The following is a 26,642-nucleotide window of genomic DNA, read 5'->3' on the forward strand; positions in this document are numbered from 1 at the left end:
CAATCCAAATGTTTACCTCTGTTCGTTCAATTTTAGTCACTCTTTGACCATGACCAGTGTGTTTAATTCTATACTGATTGTTTTACAGTCAGTTTCTCTCTGGAGTATGTGTCAATGCCTTGATGATGTCAAAATATTGTCTCATTCTCTTGGTCACAACCATTTCATGTCATGTTGTTTGTCAAGTAGCTGTGTAAGTTTGGGACCCATTCCTCAGTCCACTTCACAATAAATTTACGTGTCCTATTGTCTTCACATGTAACAAATCACATCTGCACACACACACCGGTACCCCAATGTCAGGCCACACATTCTGAACTTTCAGGTATGCTTATCAAAAGATCAAAGTGAGTGTCTGTCTTTGCTTATCTCCCCCTGTTATCGTCCTGATATTTCAGGTGGTGGCCAGACTATCAAATGTGGTTTTCTTTAAAACAAAACTCATAGGTAAGGATGTAAATATCTCCCAGAGAAATCTATCAACTTATTCATCTCATCTACACCACCCTGACTTTCACGAGAATGGAGGTGGATACCAGATTGATACATTCCACTGATCACCTGGGTGAGTTACTCCAATTCCTTTCCTGTCTAATACAATATATTCATCATATCTTTAAAACAGAAATCAAATATTCCCAATTGTTTTCAGGCATTAACATATTGTTTGTTCTTTATTTTAGATGTCAGACTGGGGTTTTTTTCCTTGAATCTGGGAAGTTGAGGTGAGATTTGATAGAGGTGTACAAGATTATGACAGGTTTAGAGAAGGTGGACAAAGAAAAGCTGTTCCCATTCGCTGATGGTACAAGGACAAGGGGGACACAGATTTAAGGTTTTGGGCAGGAGATGCAGGGGGGATGTGAGGAGGAATATTTTTACACAGCCAATGCTAATGACCTGGAACTCGCTGTCTATGAGGGGCAGGGTCGGAAGCAGGGACAATGAACAATTTCAAAAGACAATTGGATGGACACTTGAGGGAAATAAACTTTCAGTGATTCAGTGATAGAACAGGGGAATGGGACTGACTGGATTACTCTACAGAGAGCTAGCATGGAATTGATGGGCTGAATAGTCTCCTTATTTCTCTTAATGATTCCATAATCCAAAGACAGAAAAGTTAGCTGTTCCAGTCTCTCCAACTAACTGAAGTCCTTCATTCCTGGTGCCATTGTCGTAAATCTCCTCTACACCCTCTCAAAAAACTTCACATCTTTCCCAAAGCGTGGGGCCCTGATACAGTCAGCATATTTAAAGGGTCTCTCATTGGTGTGAGTGACATGGTGTGTCAGCAATTTGGATGACTGAGGGAATCGCTACCCCCACACAGTGCAGGTGAATAGCCTCTCCCCGGTGTGCACTCGCTGATATATCCACAGATAGGCTGAATGACGGAATCCCTTCCCACAGTCAGAGCTGGTGAACGGCCTCTCTCCGTGGCTACGTCGATGAATTTCCAGCTTTGATGGGGATTTGAATCCCTTCTCACAGTCCCCACATTTCCACAGTTTCTCCATAGTGTGGGTGTCCTTAGTGTGAACTCGCTGATGTGTCAACAGGTGGGACGATCGTGTGAATACCTTCCCATGCTCCAAGCAGATGAATAGCCTCTCCCCACTGTGAGCACGCTGGTATCTCAGAAAGAAGGATAAATAAGCAAATCCCTTCCCACACTGGAGCAGGTGAATGGCCTCCTTTCCCCAGTGTGAACTCGCTGGTGCATCTGCAGTTTGGACAACTGAATGAATCTTTTCCCACGCTCAGAGCAGGTGAATGGCCTTCCCCTGGTGTGAACTTGCTGGTGTTCCTGCAGTGAAAGCAGCTGAACGATCTCTCCTCAGTGTGAATGCACTGGTGAAACATCAGTTCCCGAGAGCTTTTGAAGCTACTCCCACAGTCAGAGCATTTAAAGGGTCTCTCATCGGTGTGAGTGACATGGTGTCTCAGCAGGCTGGATGACTGAGTGAATCATTTCCCACACATGGTGCAGATGAACAGACTCTCCCTGGTGTGAACGTGCTGGTGAATCCGCAAGTGGGATGACTAAGTGAATCCCTTCCCACAGTCAGAGCAGATGAATGGTCTCTCCCCGTCGTGAACTCGCTGGTGTTCATCAGGTGGGATGAATGAGTGAATCACTTCCACACACGTAGCAGGTGAATGGCCTCTCTCCAGTGTGGCTGCGTCGATGAATTTCCAGCTTTGATGGGGATATGAATCCCTTCCCACAGTCCCCACATTTCCACAGTTTCTCCATAGTGTGGGTGTCTTTAGGTCACCCCAGATTCAATGATCAACTGAGCAGTCACACACAGAACACATATACGGTCCCTCCCGTGATGTTTTATCAGGCTGCATAACTGGTCAAAGCTCTTTCCGCAGTCAGTGCACTGGAACACTCTCACTCGGATGTGTCTGTCTCAGTGCATTTCCAATAACACTGATTTCAAAATCATCTGAAGCAGAATGAACAGCCAAACACTTCTCCTTCCAGATTCAAAGGCCATTGATATTCAGCTCCTGATGAATTGAGTGACTTTGTCAGATCTTGATGTGACGTTTGATTTGAGATTTCTGTCTGCAAATCCTCCTCTTCTAATATTCTGTAAAAGGAGTTTACAAAAGTCATCACTGTCAGTCCCTTATAGAAAATCAGAACAGCTAAATTCAGTTCCTGCTAGTCAACAATTTGCCCCCAGAATTAGAAAAGAAATGGATCTAAAGATTGAGCTGCACACAGACTAAAACTTCTTCCTGTGTCCAACATCTGTGAGTAAAACACTTTCTTTTCTCTCCCTTTCCATTTCTTTTCTCATTCTGGGGGGAAATTGTTGACTTGTAGGAACTGAAGGGAAAGGAAGTGAATCCAGGGAGGGTGCAGACTCTGGAAAGGTTGGCCCAGGTCTCTCTCTGTCTCTCTCTCAAAGACATTGACATCCTTTGCTCCCTCAGCTTGACACATTTATTTGTCTGGCTAAAAGGATGGTCTCTTTCCTAATGTTTACAATTTTTCCCCAGGAGATGGCTGACATTTAAGGGGCCAGTACATTAATATAGGACAGAGATATGTCTAATGTTGTGACAGGGAACAGTTTAGATTTGTGATTTCCTCACAGATGTTGCCCAGAGGAGCAAGTTTTAGTCTGAAGCTCATTGTCCAAATTCCGCATTGTGACGTCCACAACGGAACCCTGCCTGAATCAGCCAATAGGAATCACTCTGCTCCGCGGTGACGTCCTCGGGATCCAGTCTTCAGGCCCGGCGCGCAGACACGGGAGCCCCGCCCCCACCCATTGTTCCCTCTCCGCCTCCGCCTCCTCGAGCCAAGGTTTCCAAGCAAAAACAGAATTACCTGGAAAAACTCAGCAGGTCTGGCAGCATCGGCGGAGAGGAAAAGAGTTGAACTAGTTCTTTCGAAGGGTCATGAAGAGTCGAAACGTCAACTCTTTTCTTCTCCGCCGATGCTGCCAGACCTGCTGAGTTTTTCCAGGTAATTATGTTTTTGTTTCGGAAGAGGGGAAGCTGCGCATGTGCGGGGGAGAGCCCTCACCTTCCCTTCATGCAGAGGAAATGACCAATGAGGAGATCTGGAGGACCGGAAGGACTCTGGTCCTCCAGCCAATCAGAGCGCGAGCGTTGTGTGACTGAAGATTGAGCTGCATACAGACTAAAACTTCTTCCTGTGTCCAACATCTGTGAGTAAAACACTTTCTTTCTCTCTCTTTCCATTTCTTTTCTCATTCTGGGGGGAAATTGTTGACTTGCAGGAACTGAAGGGAAAGGAAGTGAATCCAGGGAGGGTGCAGACTCTGAAAAGGTTGGCCCAGGTCTCTCTCTCTCTCAAAACATTGACATCCTTTGCTCCCTCAGCTTGACACATTTATTTGTCTGGCTAAAAGGATGGTCCCTTTCCTAATGTTTACAATTTTTCCCCAGGAGATGGCTGATATTTAAGGGGCCAGTAAATTAATATAGGACAGAGATATGTCTAATGTTGTGACAGGGAACAGTTTACATATATTATTTGTAGTCCTGTAATTATATTCATGTATTATCCTTTCCAGTCTTGTAATGTAGGACTGTAGCTGTGTATATATTTCCAGTCATAGGGTCATTACGGCACAGAAGGAGTTCATTTGGCAACTCAGGTCCATGCTGACTCTCTGTAGAAAAATCCATTCAGTCCCATTCCTCTGCTGTATCCCCGTTCCCCTGCAAGTATATTTCCATCAAGTGTCCGTCGAATTTCATGCTGAAATCAATGATCATCTTCAGTTCCACCATCCTCAGACTCATTGGATACCAGGTCATGATCACTGACTCCTAAATACAGTTCTTTCTTGCATCCCCCCATACCTCTAATCATGCAATACATATTATATTATATGATATTACAACATTTGTACTCCTGTAACGTGTTCATGCTAATGGCTCACAGCTCTGTTTGCTGGACTGACAGTGCTGAACATGGATCTGTCAATCAGGATGAATTTGCACCTTCAGGAGAATTGGGAGGTTGTAAATTAGGTACAGCAGAGTGAGATTGGAGGGAGAGTGAGTGGGACAGAGATTTACAGGTTTTGGGGAGCGAGAGAGGAAAGAACGTTTCATAGGAACTAGAATTATCTGTTCTGAATCTCCATCCTGTACTGACAGTGATGACTTTTGTAAACCCCTTTTGCAGGATATTAGAGGGGGAGGATTTGCAGACAGAAATCTCAAACCAAAAATCACATCAAGATCTCACAGTGTCATTCAATTCATCAGGATCTGAACATAATTGACCTTTGAATGTAGAGAAACATTTGTCTGTTCTGTCTGTGGGGAAAGATTCTAAACGTTGGTGTGATTGGAAAAGCACCGAGACACACACACCCAAGAGAGAGTATTCCAGTGCACTGACTGTGGAAAGAGCTTTAATCAGTTACACAGCCTGAAAAAACATCACACCATTCACAGCGGGGAGAGACTGTACACGTGTTCTGTGCATGTATGAGGCTTCAGCTGATTATCAAACACAGAGAGACATAAGGACACCCACATCATGGAGAAAGCATGGAAATGTGGGGACTGTGGGAAGGGATTCCGGAACCCGTCTGTGCTAGAAATTCTCAAACCAAAATTCACGTTAGCATCCACCAGAGTCACTCGAATCATCAGGACCTGAATTTCATCGGCCTTTGAATCTAGAAGGAGAGATGATTGTCTGTTCTGTCTGCTTCAAAATGTATCAAACATCAGTGTGATTGGAAAAGCACTGAGACACGCACACCTGAGTGAGAGTGTTCCAGTGCACTGACTGTGGAAAGAGCTTTAACAAGTTACGCAGACTGAGAAAACATCACCATTCACAAAGGGGAGACACCACACATGTGTTGTGTGTGTGGACAAGGCACCAATTGATCAACAGACGTGGAGATACACGAGGGCACATACACCATGGAGAAACTGTGGAAATGTGGGGATGGTGGGAAGGGATTCCAAACCACATCTGTGCTGGAAACTCATTGACACATTCACACCAGGGAGAGGCCATTCACCTGCCCTGTGTGTGGGAAGGGATTCACTCATTCCTCACACCTAGTGGCACACCAGGTCATTCACACCAGGGAGAGGCCGCTCACCTGCTCTGTGTGTGGGAAAGGATTCACTCATTCATCCCACCTACTGGCACACCAGGTAGTTCACACTGGGCAGAGGCTGTTCACCTGCTCTGTGTGTGGGAAGGGATTCACTCAGTCATCCCACCTAGTGAAACACCAAGTCGCTCACACCAGGGAGAGGCTGTTCTCCTGCTCTGAATGTGGAAAGGGATTCACTCAGTCATCCCACCTAGTGGCACACCAGGCAGTTCACACCCAGGAGAGGTCGTTCACCTGCACTGAGTGTGGGAAGGGATTCACTCAGTCTGCGCACCTAGTGGCACACCAGGTAGTTCACACTGAGGAGAGGCCGTTCACCTACTCTGTTTGTGGGAAGGAATTCACTCAGTCATTCCACCTAGTGGCACACCAGGCAGTTCACACCAGGGAGAAGCCATTCATCTGCTCTGAGTGTGGGAAGGCATTCACTCATTCATCCCACCTAGTGGCACAGCAGGTGGTTCACACCAGGGAGAGGCCTTTCACCTGCTCTGAGTGTGGGAAGCCATTCACTCAGTCTACACACCTAGTGGCACACCAGGTAACTCACACCAGGGAGAAGCCATTCGCCTGTTCTGTGTGTGGGAAGGGATTCACTCAGTCATCTCACCTAGTGGCACACCAGGTAGTTCACACCGGGGAGAGGCTGTTCACCTGCTCTGAGTGTGGGAAAGGATTCGCTCAGTTATCCCATCTGCTGACACACCAACAGGTTTATACTGGAAAAGACCATTCACCCGCTCTCGATATGGGAAGGATTCATTCGCTTTTCCCATCTGCAGACACACCGGCAAATTCACACTGGAGAGATGCCCTTTGTTTGCTCCATGTGTGGGAAGGGATTCGCTCTTTCATCCTACCTGCTGACACATCAACAGGGTCACACCGGGGCAAGGCTGTTTGCCTGCTCTGAGCGTAGGAAGGAATTCACTCGGTTAACCAGCCTGCTCGGACTGTGGGAGTTAATTGTGTCAATTGAGGCAAAATATATGCAGGTGCAGGACATTTATTGGATGGTTACTTAAGCACATATAAGGAGACCACTTCTGACACATAGTCGGGTGTATTCAGAAGGTATATACCTGAAATGTTTCACACTGTGAATAAATCTATACAAAGCAAAGACTGGCTCCAGTTTCTTCCTTCACCATCAGGCTATCAGGATTATAACATGGTAACAGAGAATGCTTGTCTAATGGTGGAGGTTGGAAACTAAAGGAAAATAAAGTTTCAGACATAAGCTTACAATCCGGGTAGCTTTTGTGAGAAATGGCTGAAAACAAGTGCAAATTGTCAGGGAATTGCTCTGAATAAGGGTCATACGGACTTGAAACGTTAACTCTGTTTCTCTCTCCACAGATGCTGCTAGACCTGCTGAGCTTTTCCAACCTTTCTGTTTTTGTGTCAGATTTCCAGCATCTGCAGTAATTTGCTTTTATACTATGGAAATTGTCAGGGTCTGATTACCTGCCGATGTTCTCAGAGTCTGAGCCACACAAATAGTGGAAGAGTGAAGTGGATATGTGGACATGGGTTACGTCCCTACCAAGGAGGAAACAAGGTCTGGTCTTGGCATTGTCACTTACCAACAAAAGTAAAATCAGAAGCAAAGTATTTAGTAGCTGGATGCCCGACAGTTGGATACTGAAGAAGGTCTTCTATTTGGGTTCATTGATGAGATTTACAAGCAAGATGATCTATTGGATGCCTATGAAGCATAGATGGACTTTGACATGTTTCAAATGAGGGTGAAAACATCTTTAGCAGATCTGGATGTCACTAGAGACAGGATTGGAACAGCACTAATTGGTGAATGAACCCCAGGAATGACCAAGGAACAATTAACAGGTGTTTCAGGTCTGACTCAAAATATCATTATGTGATGAACTGCCCAAAGTGGAAAATCAGGGTCTTCGAAGTGACACATGATACAGAGAATTCTGAGGCTGAAGAAGATGATGATGATCACTTTAAAGGAATTGTACTATTCACAAGGAGCTTTGGTCCCAGTGATGAGTGTGTCAGTCACAGACTCATTCAACTGTGCTGTGTTAGACAGTGGCTGCACCTCGACAGTATGTGGATCAGTTGGTGAAAATGTTACCCAGATTCACCTCGTAATGAGGATTGACACAAGGAGTATGAAAGTTCGCCTTGTCTTTGGTGATGTGAACACATTGACGTCACTAAAAAGAGTGGGGATTTTTGCAAAATAGCTGGAGTCATCCACTTTATCAGGACTGGTGTACTGTCTAGTGAGGTACCCTTACTGTTGAGTAAACCTTCCACATAAAAGGCACAAATGCAACTGGACATGGAAAGTCAGTGGATCTGGAAGTTGACTCAGTCAGGACATTATCGTCTCCCCTTAACAATACCTGATGTTTCTAATCAGAGTGTTTGAGAAGGATTAATAGTATCAATGATAAGAATCAGAGAGAAAAAAAACATTATTTTAAAACTAAACAGACAATTTGCTCACCCTTCCTGTCAAGATAACAAATCCTGCTCAATAATGCAGGGGTGGTTGGTGAAGAGTATACGAGGCTCATGGAGGAGATTAGAGCAAAGTGTGAAATGTGTAAAAAGTATGGGAGGACGCTGTCACATCTATTGTAAACCTTACCTTGGCACGTGACTTTAACTAGGTAGTTGCCATGGATCTAAAGGGATGGGATAAAGACAGAAATATTTTCATTCTACACTTTATAGACATGGTAACCCGATTTAGTCTTTCTCAATAATACATGGCAAGGGCAAAAGGGAGATTATAGACCAAGTCGTGGAGAAATGGCTAGGGACTGGACCTGGGGCACCAGCTAAGTTTCTGATTGATAATGGAGGGGGAATTTGCTAATGACGAGTTTAGAGACGTGTGTGAAAACATGAACATTATGGTCATGAACACCGCAGCTGAAAGTCCTTTCAGCAATGGATCTGTGAAAGGAGTCACGTGGTGATCGATGAAATGCTGCAGAAAATCTTAGCTGATCAGCCAAACTGCAAGTTGACAACTGCACTGACATGGATGATTCATGGAAAGAATTCACTTCACATGGTTGGAGGGAAAAATCCCTTTCGATTGGTCTGCAGGAGAAATCCCAAATTACCCTCTGTGCTGGGCGATAGCCCTCCTGCTTTCGAAGGGACGACAATTAGTTCCATTTCAAGTCATCAATTATTGGATTGTTTCATAAAAAGAAGTGCTCAAGCTAAGAAATTACTGGGGATCCTAGAAGAGGGATGTCTTAAAATGTAATAATTCTTTGTGCAAAATAAGGAAAATCATATTTTGTCCTCTTTGATTTGTTTTGAAATATTGTTTGTGCTGATTGTTACAATCCCGGTCAAGACTGTTAATGTTTAAAGAGAAATTCAAACACCCAGTGATAACTGAAAGAATTACACCACAAGATTCTACATTTACAAACAAAACCAAATTTTACTGTATATATGAAACAAAAGAATATTAAAAACCAGCACTACAAACTTAACGTTATAGATTATAAAGATTTATGCTTTAAACCCAGTTCTACTTTGTAACTTCTCCACAACAGAACTTATACTTAATGGTATCTTGAAGGTTTATTCGCTCCTGTTCCTGGGACCATCCCAAAGGGATGTCAAAGCTCTCCAGAATTCACTTTAATTCTCCTCAGTATTCCAGCTATTCTCCAAGCTCCAAGACTTTATGGAATTCCTTCCATCAGCTTTGGGCTAAGAAACACAGCAACTTTCCTTTAAGGCCTCAAAGCTGTGGACTTCTCAGTTCAAGCAGAAGTTTCACTACCTTCTTGCTGAGGGATTTAAACATGAGGAACACGCTGATTCCTAATGACCCTCTTGGCTTCTCGTCCCACAACTGGTTCACAGCTCCTCCTCCCACACTTACTGCTGACTGACCAAGTTACCTGCAGGCTGCTGACTGAAACTGCCTTCAGTGAGAAAATAAAAAGAAAAATCCACAATGGATCATCCATTCTTTAGGTGCTCTCACTATCAACAATGACCTTAATGAATAAACAAAGGTCACATTTTAACTGTAATTAGCCCAGGCTTCTTTGATTTGCATTTCCATCAGAGTTGTGTTCAACAGTTTCTCAGCCCAGAGTTTCCATCGAGCTACATTTCAATCCCCAAACTAAAAGTTATTTTTGGAACTGTATGAATTATGAACTTAGATATTCGCAGCAGCTGGCATGATGGGCCGAATGGCCTCCTTCTGTGCTCTATGAGCCTCGTATACATTGAAAGGGAGGGGATCATCTTCAATTGTGGGTGACATATTAAAGAAAGCAGTGCCTCCTCTTCTTTGAATGTTTAGTTTAACATTTATATCTCCCCTTAACATTCTCTGAAGGGGGCAGATGGAATTTAATACAGAGAAGACTGAGGCGATGTGATTTAGCAGTGGGGATAGGGAGAGGAAATATAGATGTAAATAGAACAGTTCTAAAGAGTGAGCAGGGGGTTCATGTGCAGAGGTCGTTGAAGGTGGCAGGACAGAGTGAGAGAGGAATTACCAAAGCAAATGGGATCTTGGGCTTCAGAAATAGAGGGATTGAGAACAAAAGCCAGGAAGTTTTGCTGAACCTTTATAAAACTCTGGTTAGGCCACAACTAGAGTATTGATTCCAGTTCTGGTCACCACACTTTAGGAAGGATGTGAGGGTCCCAGAGAGGGTGGAGAGGAGATTTACCAGAATGGTTCCAGGGATGAGGGATTTTAACCGCAAGGTTAGGTTGGAGAAGCTGGGGTTGTTCTCCTTGGAGCAAACGAGGTTGAGGGGAGATTTGACAGAGGTGTACAGGATTATGGTTTAGGGAAGGAGGATAGAGAAAAGCTGTTCCCATTCGCTGATGGTACAAGGATGAGGTGGACACAGATTTAAAGTTTTGTACAGGAGATATATCTACATCACTATGGGTATATCTTCACTGTCGCTGGGTCAAATCCTGGAATTCCTCCCCAACAGCACTGTGGGTGTTCCTACACCACATGGACTGCAGTGGTTCAAGAATGCAGCTCAACACCACCTTCTCAAGGGCAATTAGGGATGGGCAATAAATGCTGGCCCAGCCAATGACACCCACACCCCATGAAAGAATGAAAATGAAAAGATATGGTGGGAAATTAGGAGGAACGTTTTTACACAGTGAGTGGTGATGACCTGGAACTCGCTGTCTGCGAGGTGGGTGGAAGCAGAGACAATGAACGGTTTCAAACGGAAAATGGATGGGCACTTGAGGAAAATAAATTTTCAGGGCAACAGGGATAGGACGAGGCAATGGGATTGACTGGTTTGCTCTGCAGTAAGCCGGCATGGACACGATGGGCTGAATGGACTCCATCTCTATCCTAATGACTCTGTGATCTAAAAAGAACAATTTCAGCTGCTCCAGTCTCTCCAACTAACTGAAGTCCCTCATCCCTGGTGCCATTCTCGTAAATCTGCTCTGCACCCTAAGAACTTCACATCTTTCCTAAACTGTGGGTCCCAGATATAGGGTTCCGTTCTCGAGGGATAGAATTGAAAAGCAGGGAGGTTATGTTCAACTTGTTTTGAACCATAGTTAGACTGCACTGGGAGTACTGTCAACATCTGTGATCTCCATTTAGAAAAAGGAAATAGAGGCACTGAAGAAGGGGCAACCAAGATTTACAAGAATAGTACCAGAAATGAGAGCATTTTACCCTTAGGAAAGGCTGGAGCTGCTTTTCTCTAGAAAAGAGAAGACTGAAGGGTGACCTGATGGAAGTCTTTAAGATGATGAAGGGGTTCGATAATCCAATCAGGATTTCATGAGAACCCTCTTTACCCAGCGAGTGGTGAGAATATGGAACTCGCTACTACAGCGAGTGGTTGAGGTGAATAGCATGAATACATTTTAGGGGAAGCTAGATACATACATGAGGGAGAAAGGACTAGAAGGATATGCTGATGCGGGGAGATGAAGAGGGATGTGTGCTGGCCCATGTAGAGCATAAATACTGACATAGACCAACTGAGCCGACTGGCCTGGCCCTGTGCTGTAGACTCAATGGAACAGAGACAAATGTATTCATTTTAGATGTACCTGTAGTGGTAGGAAAAAACACTATTTACTATCCAGGATAAAATAAGTGTCCTTCATCAGCTTTTGTGGAAGTTTTGGTCTGTGCGAAGCTCAATCTTCATTCACATGAAGCCAGCGCTCTGATTGGCTGGAGGACCAGAGTCCTCCAACTCTTCCAATTGGTCAATCCCTCAGCATGATGACAAGGGGCGGGCTCTCTCCTGCAGATGCGCAGCTTCCCCTCTCCCGAGTTCTCAGGGGGTCTTCTCTCTCTGGCCGGAGCCGTCAGTCGGTTGCCTGGAAACCGTGGCTCAAGGAGGGGGTGGGGGTGGGGTTCCCGTGTCTGTGCGCCTGGCCTGCTGTCTCTCATCTCTCTCCATTGGTCAATCCCTGTTTTACCAGCTGAGGTCACTGAGCCCAAATTATTTCTGGGTCTGTGATAAACATGAGATAATATTACTGGTCCCATAGCATTGTAGCGATGTAACATATATATATATGTATATATATATATATATATATATACACACACACATATATATATGCGTATACACACATATATATACATGCATACACACACATTGTATATATATATACACACACACATATATATATACACACACACATATATATGCACACACATATATATATAAATATATTCTATATTTCAAGTCACAGGGATCATAGTAACTAGAATTGTCTGTTCTGAATTTCTAGGTCTCATGTTGTTGTCGGTCATGTCCATTCGCTCCCTGAATAAAATTCTCACTCACTCCCCCCACCACCATATCTCTAATAAGTCTGACATTACTGAATATTGCACACAGTTTTAGTCCAGTAATATAGACAGATATATGGCAAGCAGCCTGCATGAAGATTTTAGGGTCTCTGTATACAGGACAACAAGTGCTGAGCATGGATCTGTCGATCAGCATAAACTGGCACCTTCAGGACAATTGGGAGGGTGAATATCAGGTACACAGAGTGAGAACGGAGGGAGAATGTGTGGGATGGAGATTTACAACTTTTGGGGAATGAGAGAGAAAATAATGTTCCAGAAAAACTCAAATTGTCTGTTCTGAATTTCTACCCTGCACTGACTTTTGTAAACTCCTTTTACAGGATATTAGAAGAGGAGAATTTACAGACAGAAATCTCAAACCAAACATCACGTCAGAATCTGACAAGTCATTCAATTCATCAGGACCTGAATATCATTGGTCTTTGAATATAGAAGGAGAAATGTTTCCCTGTTCTGTCCGCATCAAAAGAATTTAAACATCAGTGTGACTGGAAAAGCATCGAAATGCAGACATCTGAGTGAGTGGGTTCCAGTGCACTAACTGCGGAAAGAGCTTTAATCAGTTACACAGCCCAAAATAAATCGCACCATTCACAGCAGGGAGAGACTAAACGTGTTCTGTGTGTGGACGAGGCTTTGACTGATATTCAAACCTCGATAGTCACAAGGGCACCCACCATGGAGAAACGGTGGAAATGTGGGAACTGTGAGATGGGATTCAAAGCCCCATCAGATCTGGAAACTCATCGACGCATACACACCGGGGAGAGACCGTTCACCTGCTTTGTGTGTGGGAAGGGATTTATTAAGTCATCCAACCTGAAGCTACACCAGCGAGTTCACAGCGCAGAGAGGCCATACACCTGCTCTGTGTGTGGGAAGGGATTCATTGATTCATCCACCCTGCAGAAACACCAGCGAGTTCACACCGGGGAGAGGCCATTCACCTGCTCTGAGTGTGGGAAGGCATTTACTCAGTCATCCCACCTAAAGACACACCAGAGAGTTCACAGTGGAGAGAGGCCGTTCACCTGCTCTGACTGTGGAAAGGGATTCACTCAGTCATCCCTGCTGCAGATACACCAGCGAGTTCACAATGGAGAGAAGCCATTTTGCTGCTCTGCATGTGGGAAGGGATTCACTGATTCATCCAACTTGCAGAGACACAAGCGAGTTCACACCGGGGAGAAGCCATTCACCTGCTCTGAGTGTGGGAAGGGATTTACTCAGTCAGTGCACCTGCAGACACACCAGCGAGTTCACACTGGGGAGAGGCCATTCACCTGCTGTGTGTGTGGGAAGGGATTCACTTGTTCATCGGAGCTGCTGAGACACCATGGCAGTCACACTGATTAGAGATTTTTTAGATATTCTGATTGTGGGTGTTAATTGTCTCTATTCAGGTTAAGTAGATATTGATTGGATATTTACATGAGTACACATGAATAGAGACTTACTGACATAGTGTGGAGTCAGGAGGAATATACCTGTAATGTTTCACTCTGTGAATAAATCTATACCAAAATAATGATTGTCTCCACCCTAAGGCTGTCAGGATTAGAATATGGTAACAGAGAAAGCTGGTCTAATACTGAAGTTTGAAATTTATAGGAAAGTAAAATTTCAGACAGAAGCTTACAATCTGAGTAGCTTTTGTGAGAAATGGCTGAAAGCAAGTGGGAATTGTCAGGGTCTAATTACCCATGGATGAGGCTGCAACTGATCGTTGAATTCACAATGAGGAGAGACTGTTCACCTGATCTGAGGTTGGGAAGGGATTCAGCCATTGATGCACCCGGCTGAGACACCAGCGAGTTTCTACCACTGCAGGTCGATCTAAAAGAAATACATTTGTCTCTGTTCCATTGAGTCTACAGCACAGGGCCAGGCCAGTCAGCTCAGTTGGTCTATGTCAGTACTTCTGCTCCACATGAAACATCATCCACTCCTCTTCATCTCCCCCACCCCCATCAGCAAATTTCTCTATTCCTTTATCCCTCATGTGTGTATCTAATTTCCTCTTAAATGTACTCAAGCAGCCCAGCCTTTCCTAAGGGTTAAATGCTCTCAGTTCTGATATTATTCTTGTGAATCTTTGTTGCCTCTTCTCCAGTGCCTCTATTTCCTCTTTCTAAAAGAGATCACAAATGTTAACAGTACTCCCAGCGTAGGCTAACCATGGTTCGGAGCGAGTTGAACATAACTTCCCAAGTTTTCAAATCTATCTTTCCCTCTAGAATGGAACCCGATATCTGGGCCTCACAGATGTGAAGTTCTTAGAGAGACTGGAGAGAGGATTTATGAGAATGGCACCAGGAATGAGGGGTTTAGTTAATGGAGGAACTGAAATTTCTCTCTGTAGATCATAGAGTCATTAGGGTAGGGAATGGGGCCATTCAGCCCATTGAGTTCATACCGAATTCCTAAAGAGCAAACCAGTCAGTCCCATTGCCCCATTCTTCCCCGTATCCCTGGTAGTTTATTTCTCTCAAGTGCCCATCCAATCTCGTTTCAAAAACATTCCATCATCTCTGCTTCTACCACATTCATAGGAAGTGGGTTCCAGGTCATTATCACTCACTTTAACTGCACACGAAGCTCACAGAACACAGAAGGAGGCTATTTGGCCCATTGTGCCCATGCTGGCTCTTTGAAAGAGCTATCCAATTCATCCCATTGTCCTATAGTTTTGTTTTTCTTTCAAGGATCTGTCCTGTTCCCTTTTCAAAGATAGATTCAAATCTGCTCCTCGCACCATTTTCAGGCAGTGCATTCCACATCACAACAATTCGCTGTGTTTACATACAAATAATTCAGGAAATAACTGTGTTTTGATTTTCAGAGTATTCAGAATGGAATCAAAGACATGGTTATTACACAAAATTGAAGCTCAATCTTTATCAATGATTTTGATGAGGGGACTGAACTTAAATAAGCAAGTATGCGGACAATTAGAAATAACTTGCATTTCTATAGCACCTCTCATGATCACAGAACCTCCTAAAATGTTTTACACTCAACAAAGAACATTTGAAGTATAATCACAGTTGTAATGTAGGAAACTGTATGTAGGCCTGGGTAATCAAATTTCCTTTTAAAATTCAATCACTTTCATACCATATTCACTGTTATGAGTAACAAGGTCAAGGAAGCCATTTTAAACCCTAACATGTGGCTTGCTGCAGCCATTTCACATTCTGTAACTTTATTAACTATATATTGATTTTGTATTGAAAGGCAGTCTTGAAACAAATGATTATTCAGTAATAAACCTTGCAATGTAAGAGATAATTACTTTGTAAAGGCTGGATATTTATTTTAAAAATTAACACTGTATAAACTGAAATGTTTCTCGACACTGCAGAGCTAGCAGTAATTGTTTAAACAAAGACATTCTTTTCTAATTTTGATAAGCTACAGGACTTCATATTCTGTCAAAGTCCAGCTCAAGAATAAAGCTCATTTTTCATACAATCAAAATCAGTAAGAAAGAAAGCTATTGTCTTCCACAAGCTGTCTTTTTGAACCAATATATCTTGTATTAACCAAATGTGTTAATACAAGATTACTGTATTATTTAGCTACCAGTCGGTAATAGATGATTGAATAAGTAGTGAGCCTTAACTGAGTTACAATTATTAATCAGTAATTATAATAAAAGGCTGAATTTCATTTTCTGTAAAAATGTAAAACCTTAATTGCTGTATATGTAAAGAATATGCAATGATGATAAATGTACCGACAAGAGAGACCTTCAAGCTCTGATTAGCCTCAACGTTTGAAATTGTATGAATGAGCGATTGTATAGAATCAGATAAAGGGATAGTATGAAACAGTTCTATTCTATTCCTGTCTAAGATAATGAGAGAAGGAGGTGTAAATAATTGGGGATCCATTTAAATTAATCTAGTAACCAAATTGACCAATTGTCATCTTACAACTGGTCCAACTCTGACGTGAGGTAATGGTCACTTTGGGGATAAAAGTAGAGGTTCTGAAGGTCTTCCTTGCTAGCCAAGTACTGAAGATTCCCGAGGCCGAGTTCCAAGGAAATTACTGTCAGAGAAGGAGCCAGACTCCCGAGGCCGAATTCCTCAAGAATTACTGTCAAAGACGGAGCCAGAGAGGGTTACTCTTCTACAGACTGATCACCCACTTGAAGTTGTAAAAGTCAATGTCTTGTCCGAACCATAAGTGAATTTATTAAATGGCAAGTTGGGGATGGCGGAAATCAGTTAAGTTACAGATAACAGGATTATGTCATATAAATGTAAAATTAAAAAATTTGCATTTATATAGTGTCTTCCACGATCACAATATATTCCAAAGTGCCTTACAGCTAATGAAATACTTTTGAAGTGCAGTCACTGTTGTAATTTCGGAAACGCAGCAGCCAATTTACACACAGCAAGATCCCACGAACAGCAATGTGGTCATGATCAGATGATCTGTTTTTAGTGATGTGATTGATAAATTTTCGCCCAGACACTGGGGATAACTCCCCTGCTCTTCTTCAAAATAGTGGCTCCGGGAAGTTCTAAGTCCACCTGAAGCAGCAGACAGGGCCGTTGGGTCAAAGGACAGCAGCTCTGACAGTGCAGCACTCCCCCAGTGCTGGCACTCAGAAGTTTGGATGTGATTTTTGTCCTCAGGCCCCTGGGCTGGGACTTGAAGCAACAACCTTCTGACCCAGAGGTGGGAGTGTGATCCACTGAGCCATGGCTGACAATCCAGACAATACAACATTAGTAACAGAAAGTTACCCTTTAAAATCCTCCGCCCTTTGCCTCCGGTGTTTAAATCTCATAATAAAAACCCCAGTATAAATAACAAACGTTGGTTTAGAGCCACAAGTTTTGAGTTACCATTTGAGCCTCCAGCACCTTTCTCTCTATTGCTCGTGTCAATGACAGCCAGGCGACCAAGCTGAGGGCTAAATTTAGCTGAGAATAACGGGGCCTGTGACCCAGTTGGGAAACTGCCATGGGTGTCGCACTGAGAGACAGGAAGGTGCTGGAGGACTGACTGGGAAATGGGCCTCCAACCAATAGGGGCCCAGGAGGAGGTGACCCGACCCCCGGGGTTCAGTGTCCCTGTGTCCGAAGCAGGAGTCACGAGAACAGGGTACAGAGGAGCCAAACAGAAACCTTTTAGGTCCTGAACATTGTGCACATCCTTTTACCCTGGTTGTCTTTAATCTTCAAGTAATTTTCATTTTTTTTTAACCATGTTCTGTTTCATTAATAAACTTTTTTTAGTAAAAGTATTTTATTCTGCTGGGCTTCTCATGATTAGATTTGTGCACTTTAGGGAAAGTGGGGTTGGCAGGCTCTTTAACAGAAGGTGAGTCCCTCTAAGGTAATTGACAAAGGAGCCAGAGGGGGAGATGAGATTTTATTTTTGACACAGCGATGTTAGAAAATGGGGTTCAGAGAGTCAATTAACCCTTTATCCCTTTTCCCAAACTCTGAAATGATTCACAGTGATAACCCTTATTGGTGACAGTGGTTAGATTTTATTCAGTATAAATAAGACCTGACACATGCTCATGTCTGAGCAGTAGTATCAAAGTGCAGCAGCATTACCATTACACTCTGGGTAGAAGCACCATCTCCACGTTATTGCTCCCTGGTCTACCCCAGATGCCATGGCACCAGTCAATGCAATATGTAAAACCTCTACAAATCTCTGTGCTCAGGGAATCCCTTCTGATACCTTTTTACATCACAAAGTCTATGGAGACTGATTTAAACCAATCATCACCAAGCTAACATTTGAACAGACCAATTACAACACCTGTCATTGAACCATCTGTACCCACCCAAGCCACATCAAACTCTCAAACAATTGGCTTCCCACGCTCCGTCCCCGGTACAGGGAGTCAGCATTCCCATGCCAAGCAGTGAAAACATGGTGGCCTTGACACCCAGGTGTCATCTAGGATTCAAGGCTCTATTGTTTTCTCTGTCCTCTGGGAGCTATTCATCTCCCTGTTCCCACATAGCAAGTCGTCTATTCTCAGCTCTGCCAGATTTCTGAAGTTTGGCCTCTTTTACACCTTTCAGAACAATAAAACAATCAGAGAATGAAGACCCGAGTGTGGTTTTCTTTTAAAGAACTTCAGAGGCAAAGGATACAAATTTCGCCAAGATACAGCGATCAACTTATTCATTTGATCTCCATTTTCTTGCCTTTCACTAGAATGTAGGTGGAAACCAGATTGTTACTTTCCACTAGACTACACCCACTGTGAGTTATTCCAATTTCTTTACTGTCCAGTACAATATTTTCCTCATATCTTCAAAACAGAAATAAAACATTCCCATTTGATTTCAGAGATTAACGTAATTTATTTGTTATTTATTGCAGATATCAGGCTGGGCTCAGTTTCCTTCGAGCACAGGAGGTTGAGGGGAGATTTGATAGAAGTGTACAAGATTATGACAGGTTTAGATAAGGTGGACAAAGAAAAGCTGTTCCCATTCGCTGATGGTACAAGGATGAGGGAGACACAGGTTTAAGATTTTGTGTAAGACATGCAACGGGGATGTGAAGAGGAACTGTTTTATGCAGCGATTGGTAATGAACTGGAACTCGTTGCCTGTGTGGGTGGTGCAAGCGGAGACGATGAACAAATTCAAATGGAAATTGGGTGGAGACTTGAGGGGAATAAACTTTCAGGGATATGGGGATAACATAGGACAGTGGGACTGGTTTGCTCTACAGAGAGCTGGCATGGACACAATGGGCTGAATGGCCTCCTTCTCTGTCCTAATGGCTCTTGATCTAAAGAGAACAATTTCAGCTGTTCCAGTCTCTCCAACCAACTGAAGTCCCTCATCCCTGGTGCCATTCTTGTAAATCTCCTCTGCTTCCTCTATAAGAATTTCACATCTTTCCTAAAGTGTGGGGCCCAGATATAGGGTTCCATTCTAAAGGGATAGAATTGAAAAGCAGGGAAGTTATGTTCAACTTGTTTCGAACCATGATTAGACTACACTGGGAGTATTGTCAACATTTGTGATCTCCATTTAGAAAAAGAAAATAGAGGCACTGGAGAAGGGGCAACAAAGACTCACAAGAATAATCCCATAACTTAGAGCATTTAACCCTCAGGAAAGGCTGGGGCTGCTTTTCTCTAGAAAAACGACTGAAGGGTGACCTGATCAAAGTCTTTAAGGTTATGAAGGGGATCAATAATCCAAAAGGGATTTCATGAGAAAACTCTTTACTCAGTGAGTAGTGAGAATGTGGAACTTGCTCCCACAGGGAGTGGTTGATGTGAATAGCATGAATACATTTAAGGGGGAGCTGGATACATACACGAGGGAGAAAGGAATAGAAGGATATGCTGATGGGGGGAGATGAAGAGGGGTGGGTGGAGGCTCATGTGGAGCATAAATACTGACAGAGACCAATTGAGCTGACTGGCCTGGCCCTGTGCTGTAGAGTCAATGGAACAGAGACAAATGTATTTATTTTAGATCTACCTGTAGTGGTAGGAAAAACACTGTTTACCATCCAGGATGAAACAAATGTGTTTCATTGCTGTTGCAGATCAATTCAATGGAAACGTGCACTCCCAGGCTTAAAGATCATCACTGGAAGCAAAGTCGTGAGACCGGCCAGTCCAGCAGAAAGAAACCCTTCGACACTCCCACTTTACCAAGTGTCAGAATGAACATGGTTCAGTCTTGATGTGATTAACAGCAGCAATAACAGCAGAATCCAACCCCTGGAATCACTTGCGAACTCGCTGGTATCTCCGCAGGCTGGATAAATGAACAAATCCCTTCCCACACACACAGCAGGTGAATGGCCGCTCACCAGTGTGAATTCTCTGGTGTTTCTGCAGATGGGATAACTGAGTGAATCCTTTCCCACGCTCAGAGCAGATGAATGGCCTCTCCCCGGCGTGAAGTCGCTGGTGTGTCAGCAGACTCGATGTGTCAGCGAATCCCTTCCCACACTCAGAGCAGGTGAACGGCCTGTCCCCAGTGTGAAATCGCTGGTATGTCTGCAGGCTGGATAACTGACTGAATTTGTTCCCACGCACACAACATCTAAACGGCCTCTCTCCAGTGTGAATTCGCTGGTGTGTCAGTAGGTTGGGTGACTGAGTGAATCCCTTCCCGCACTCAGAACATGTGAATGGCCTCTCCCCAGTGTGAACTCGCTGGTGTGTCCGCAGGTGGGATGACCCAGTGAATCCTTTCCCACACTCAGAGCAGGTGAATGGTCTCTCCTCGTTGTGAACATGCTGGTGCTTCAGCAGCTGGGATGACCGAGTGAATCCCTTCCCACATTCGGAGCAGGTGAAAGGCCTCTCCCCAGTGTGAATGCGATGATGAATTTCCAGTTCAGATGGGATTTGATAGCGCTTCCCACAGTCTCCACATTGCCACGGTTTCTCCATAGTGCAGTTGTCCTTGTGAATCTCAAGTTTGATCATCAGTTGAAGCCTCGAACACTCACGGAATACTTGGACAGTCTCTCTGCACTGTGATGTTTTTTCAGGCTGTTTAACTGGTTAAAGCTCTTTCCACAGTCAATGCACTGGAACACTCTCACTTAGGTGTGTGTGTGTCTCAGTGCTTTTCCAGTTAAAAAGTTTTGAAGCAGACAGAACAGGCAAACATTTCTCTTTCCAGATTCAAAGCTTAAGAGTATTCGCATTCTGATGAATCAAGCGACACTGTCAGATCTTGACATGATGTTTGTTCTGAAATTTCTGTCTGAAAACACTCTCCTTTTGATAGCCTGTAAAGTAGAGTTTGTAAAAATCAATACAGGATAACATTTTGGAACTGAGAATTCTAGTTCATGTGGAACATTCTTTCTTCTGTCATTCCCCAAAAGGTGTGAATCTTTGTCTCACACACTGTCCCTCCATTCTCACTCTGCTGTACCTTAAATACACCCTCCCAATTCTCCTGATTCATGCTGATCGATAGATCCATGCTCACCGCTTCCTCTCCAGGACACAGAGACCTGAAAATCTTAAAGCAGGTGGTCAACCACATATGTGTCTATTTTAAAGCATGAAAAATGTATCATATACTGCACTGTATCACTTGCTTAAGATACAAGGGGAATGTGAAGAAGAACTTTATTTACCTCCGAGTAGGACAAGGGCAGCAGATGCATGGGAACACCACCACCACCACTTGCAAGTTCCCCTCCAAGCCACTCACCATCCTGACTAGGAAATATATCAGCCGTTCCTTCACTGCTTCTAGGTCAAAATCCTGGAAATCGTTCCCTAACAGCATGTTGCGTGTACCTGCACCTCATGGACTGCAGCGGTTCAAGAAGGTCTCTCACCACCACCTTCTCAAGAGCAATTAGGGATGGGCATTTAAAATGTTGGCCTAACCAGTGACACCCAGACCCCATGAAAGAACATAATGAAAATGTAGACAGCACGCAGTCATAACCTGAAACTTGCTGCCTAAGGGGTGGTGGAAGCAGAGAAGGTCAATAATTTAAAAATGAAATTGGATGGGCACTTGACGAAACTTCTGGGAAAGAGAATGGAGATATTGAGGGTGAATGAGACAGATTGGATTGTTCTAAAGGGAGTTGGCACAGACTTGCGTTGCTGAATGGAGTCCTTCTGTGCCATAATGACTCCATGACTCGAAATATATAATGTAGCTACAGCACTTTATTACAAGACTAGAAAAGAAATGGAAAGGGGGAGAAAAGTAAGTGTTTTACTCACAGATGTTGGACACAGGAGGAAGTTTTAGTCTGTGTGAAGTTCAATCTTCATTCACACAAAGCCCGCGCTTTAATTGGCTGAGGACCAGACTCCTTCCGGTCCTCCAAATTCCCATTGGTCAATCCCTCAGCATGACGGGAAGGGGCGGGCTCCTCCGCACATGCGCAGCCTCCCCTCTCTCGAACTCTCCAAGCGGCTTCTTGCTCTGGCCGGAGCCAGTTGCCTGGAAACCTTGGCTCGAGGAGGAAGTGGAGGGGGAGAGGGAATAATGAGTGGGGGGCGGGGCTCCCGCGTCCACTCGCCTGACCTGCATATTGCAACCCGAGACATCACCACGGAGCAGAGTGATTCCTATTGGCTGATTCAGGTAGGGTTCCATTGTGGACGTCACAATGCGGAAGTTGGACAATCAGCTTCACACTAAAACTTCCTTCTCTGGGCAACGTCTGTGAGGAAATCAATGTTTCCATTTCTTTTCTCATTCTGGGGGCAAATTGTTGACTTGCAGGAACTGAAGGGAAAGGAACTGAATCCAGGGAGGGTGCAGACTCTGGAAAGGTTGGCCCAGGTCTCTCTCTCTCTTAAAGACATTGTGACACCTAAGTGAGAGTGTTTCCAGTACACTGACTCTGGAAAGAGCTTTAACCAGTTACACAGCCTGACAAAACATCGCACCATTCACAACGGGGAGAGACTGTACATGTGTTCTGTGTGTGGATGAGGCTTCAACTGATTGCCAAAGCAGGAGAGACTCAAGGACACTCACAACAGGCCGTTCAACTGCTCTCAGTGTGGCGAGGGATTCAGTAATTTGCCCACCCTGCTATACCATCAGCAACTTCACACCGAGGAGAGGCCATTCACCTGCTCCGGGTGTGGGAAGGGATTCAATCGGTCAGCCCATCTACTGAGACACCAGTGGCTTCATCCTGGGGAGAGGCCATTCACCTGCTTGGAGTGTGGGAAGGTATTCATTCAGTCATCCAACCTTCTGCAACACCAACGAGTCCACACTGGGGAGAAGCCGTTCACCTGCTCCGAGTGAGGAAAGGATTCACTCTGTCGTCCAGCCTGTTTATCCACCGGCGACTTCACAGCGGGGAGAGGCCATTCCTCTGCTCCAATTGTGGGAAGGGATTCAATCGATTATCCAACCTGCGGAAGCACCAGCAAGTTCACAAGTGATTACAGGGGTTGGATTCTGTTATTGCTGCTTTTAATCACATTGTTCGTTATGGCAGATGGCAATGGAGGGTTTCTTTCTGCTGGACTGTCTGTTCTCATCACTTTGCTTCCAGTGGGCTGATGCTCTGAGACTTGTTGCGAGTATTTAGCTGCTTATTTCATATAGATCACAGGAACAGAGGGTGTTTTGAAGGTAAATGAAATGTATTTAGTTTGCGTTTCTGCTTGGAACCTCCTAAAGCATGCCACTTTGCCATGAAGATGGGCTGTGCGAGGGTTAGAAGGTTATTTTGTTTAATTTATCTGGATGTTTCTCACAGAAAGCAGCCAGAGATTTGTTCTTGTTTTATTTGCAGCTAAATTGGAGTTGGTGAGTGGAAAAGAAGCTGGAAGATTTGTCGAGCTTGGAGTTGGAGGATGAAATCTACAGTGACCCTCGCAATGAAAGGCCTTGTGGTAGAACCAGTCAGCTTGAGCAGTTAGTTTGGAAAGAGCTGTGAGGATGCAGTTGGAGCAGGCTGGGGAGAAGCAGTCTGTCTGGTCAAAGTCAAGTCAAGAAGGCAGTGAGGCTCATGCTTGAGTTGAGGAATCCACAGTCGTGAGGTCTGAAAGAAATTTTGGAGGGTCGCTTAGCCAAAAGCTGATGGAATGATGCTCAAAGGTAGGACGGGGTTTACAACTTAATTAATTACAAAACAGTGTTAAGTTCATAGTGTGTAGTTTGTTCAATATTTTTCTTTACAATAAAGTTTATTTTTGTTTAAAAACATTACATTTTGTGGCGTAACTCTTTCAGTGAATCACTGGGTGTTCAGATTTCTCTTTAAACACTGACAGTCCCGACCGGGAGGGTAACATTCTAGTTTGGTGCCTGGGGAAAAAAGTGACCAGAAACGGTCAGTGAGAATCTCCACAGAGACAGCAGAAGCCAGTCAGGCTCAGGAAGAGATGAACAGATAATGGGTGTTTTCAAGTTACTGAATGAGACAGCTTGGCTGTTTGTTCTTCTTCTTTGTCATGGGCAGTGAGTCAGAACTGGAAGCTTTTTTTATTTTTTCACAGAATGTGAGCGTCAGTATCAAGGCCAACATTTATTGCCCACCCCTAATTGCCCATGAGAGGAGAGTGGTGAACCACCTTCCAGGACCACTGCTGTCTATCTGATTCCAGTTTTCTGTAACAGTTTGGTACAACTGTGTGTCTTGCTCGGCCATTTCTGAGGGCAGTTAAGCGTCAACCACATCCCTGTGGGTCCACGTAGGTCAGACCAGGTAAGGGTGGCAGATTTCCTTCCCTGAAGGGCACTGGTGAACCAGATGGATAAGAGAATTCCAAAAATTCACAAACCTCTGAGAGAAGAAATTTCTACTCATCTCAGTCTGAAATAATCGGCCCCTTATCCTCAGACTGTGCCGCTTGTTCTAGATTCCCCAGCCAGGGGGAAACAGCCTCTCAGTGTGCACCCTTCACACCCTGGCTCTGGCAGCAAGTTGGCTCCACCATTTGCCAGTTGAACTTTCAGATGTGAAGCGATGGGGGAAACATTCTTAATAAGTGTCGCCTGGTTGACTCTGGTGGGCTTTGCAGATTCCTAGTCGATGTTCCGACTCCTCCCCTCCCAGCCGAGGAATCTTTGAGAAGAGCGGGAACTCTGGCTTTCTGCCCTTGTGGCATTGTGGCCCAGTCTTGTGTCCTCCCAGTCCCACTGCCGCACCCGGGCAGATACCAGGGATCTGACATTGATCCCCTTGGGGTCTGAAAGAAATCCAAACAATTTTCAAAGCAAACACTGATGCAGCTTGAAATTGATACATTTGTCACTGAAACAAAATCCACATGGGATTCCGCTCCCTCATTAGCTTCATGTGGCAGATTGACCAATGGGAACAATTGGAGGACCGAAAGGACTCTGGTCCTCCAGCCAATCAGAGCTTCCCCCATTGTCTGAATGCAGAAGTTGGACAATGAGTTTGTTCACCTGCTCATTGCTGCCCAGCAAAGCTGCTGCTGCTGCTCCTCTCTCTCTGAATGAAGGTTGAGCTTCACACAGACTAAAACTTCCTCCTGAGTCCAGTGTCTGCGAATAAAACAACTTCTTACCCACACCGCCGCCCCCCCCTCACCCACCCGCCCCTTTCCATTTATTTTCTCATTCTGGGGGTAAATTGTTGACTTGCAACAACTGAGGGGAAAGGAAGTGAATCCAGGGAGGATGGAGACTCTGGAAAGGTTGGCCCAGGTCTCTCTCTCTCTCTCTCTCTCTTAAAGACACTGATATCCTTTGCTCCCTCAGCTTGACACATTTATTTGTCTGGCCAAAAGGATGGTCTCTTTCCTAATGTTCACAATTAAAGGGGTGGTTTCTCCAGGAGATGGCTGACATTCAGGTGACATAGCAATATAGGATATAGTATGGTCTAGTGTTATTATAATGCTACATATTATTTATAGTTCTCTAAGAACATGTATTTTATTCCTAATCTTGTAATATAGTGCTGTATATATTTCCAATCATAGAGTCACAAAGGCACAGGAGTCTATTTGGTAACTTGAGTCCTTGCCAACTCTGTAGAGTAATCCAATCAGTACCATTCCCCCTCTGTATGCCCATTGCCCTGAAAGTTTATTCCCTTCAAATGGCCATCCAATTTCACTTTGAAATCATTGATTGTCTCCGCTAACACCATCCTCATCGGCAGCGAGTTTCAGATCATCACAACTCATGGTCTAAATAAAGCTTCTCCTCACATCCCCATGTAGCTATAATCAAGTAATCCAGTAAGAATAGTCATTTGATAGCACAGAACCTGAGTATTGTTGAAGAAAGTGACATGATGTCAATACTTTTTGTCTTGCACTCATCAGGACAATTTGCAAGAATACCAATTGTAAATGGAACAACAATTTATATTGCATGGGAAGAGAGTGCTGATTGGTTGACAAGTAGACTCTAATTGGTAGAGGCATTGCCATGCACAATGATCTCGGAAACGATTTACTGCCAAACCTTTGTTTAAATGCAAACCAGACTCTGGTTGATCAAGGCAGTGCCCTGGGGAATGAACCAGGGAATAGCTTAAATGTCAGTTGGGAAGCATTTTTTGGGGAGGCAATAGCATAGTGGTATTGTTGCTGGACTAGTGATACAGGCACCAAAGGTAATGTTCTAAGGACCCAGGTTCAAATCCCAGTACAGCAAATGGTGGAATTTGAATTCAATAAAAATCTG

General features: G+C 44.2%; 3 protein-coding genes across 4 annotated transcripts in view; 2 read left to right on the forward strand and 1 right to left on the reverse strand.

Moving 5' to 3' along the window:
- Nucleotides 1-2,740: 2,740 nt before the first annotated feature.
- Nucleotides 2,741-15,951, forward strand: LOC121273709 (zinc finger protein 239-like). Of its 2 annotated transcripts, none has more exons than XM_041180871.1 (2): nt 2,741-2,772; nt 12,825-15,951. In XM_041180871.1, exon 2 carries the CDS (start codon nt 13,183-13,185, stop codon nt 13,858-13,860), a length of 678 nt encoding a protein of 225 aa, XP_041036805.1. In that variant the 5' UTR covers nt 2,741-2,772; nt 12,825-13,182; the 3' UTR covers nt 13,861-15,951. The 2 variants fall into 2 exon arrangements, with proteins under 2 accessions (XP_041036805.1, XP_041036804.1); XM_041180870.1 differs by lacking the exon at nt 2,741-2,772 and adding an exon at nt 3,517-3,698.
- LOC121273589 (gastrula zinc finger protein XlCGF8.2DB-like) lies at nt 5,515-9,136 on the forward strand (the record flags this gene model as incomplete). Its single annotated transcript, XM_041180746.1, has 1 exon — nt 5,515-9,136. A coding segment is annotated over one exon (1,044 nt), but the record flags the coding sequence as incomplete, so codon positions are not given.
- A 4,255-nt stretch (nt 15,952-20,206) lies between the features above and the next one.
- The window catches only part of LOC121273728 (gastrula zinc finger protein XlCGF26.1-like), a 52,506-nt gene continuing 46,070 nt past the window's right edge, over nt 20,207-26,642 (reverse strand). The window contains exon 4 of the mRNA XM_041180890.1: nt 20,207-20,854. Coding sequence (XP_041036824.1) covers nt 20,246-20,854 — 609 coding nt within the window. The 3' untranslated portion in view covers nt 20,207-20,245. The remainder of the gene's footprint in view (nt 20,855-26,642) is intronic.

The sequence above is a fragment of the Carcharodon carcharias genome, assembly GCF_017639515.1.
Source record: "Carcharodon carcharias isolate sCarCar2 chromosome 27 unlocalized genomic scaffold, sCarCar2.pri SUPER_27_unloc_1, whole genome shotgun sequence".
NCBI classification, from domain to species: domain Eukaryota; kingdom Metazoa; phylum Chordata; class Chondrichthyes; order Lamniformes; family Lamnidae; genus Carcharodon; species Carcharodon carcharias.

Coding starts and splice junctions, on each gene's coding strand:
- LOC121273709 (XM_041180871.1), top strand. CDS start 13,183: ATGGAGAAACGGTGGAAATGTGGGAACTGTGAGATGGGATTCAAAGCC.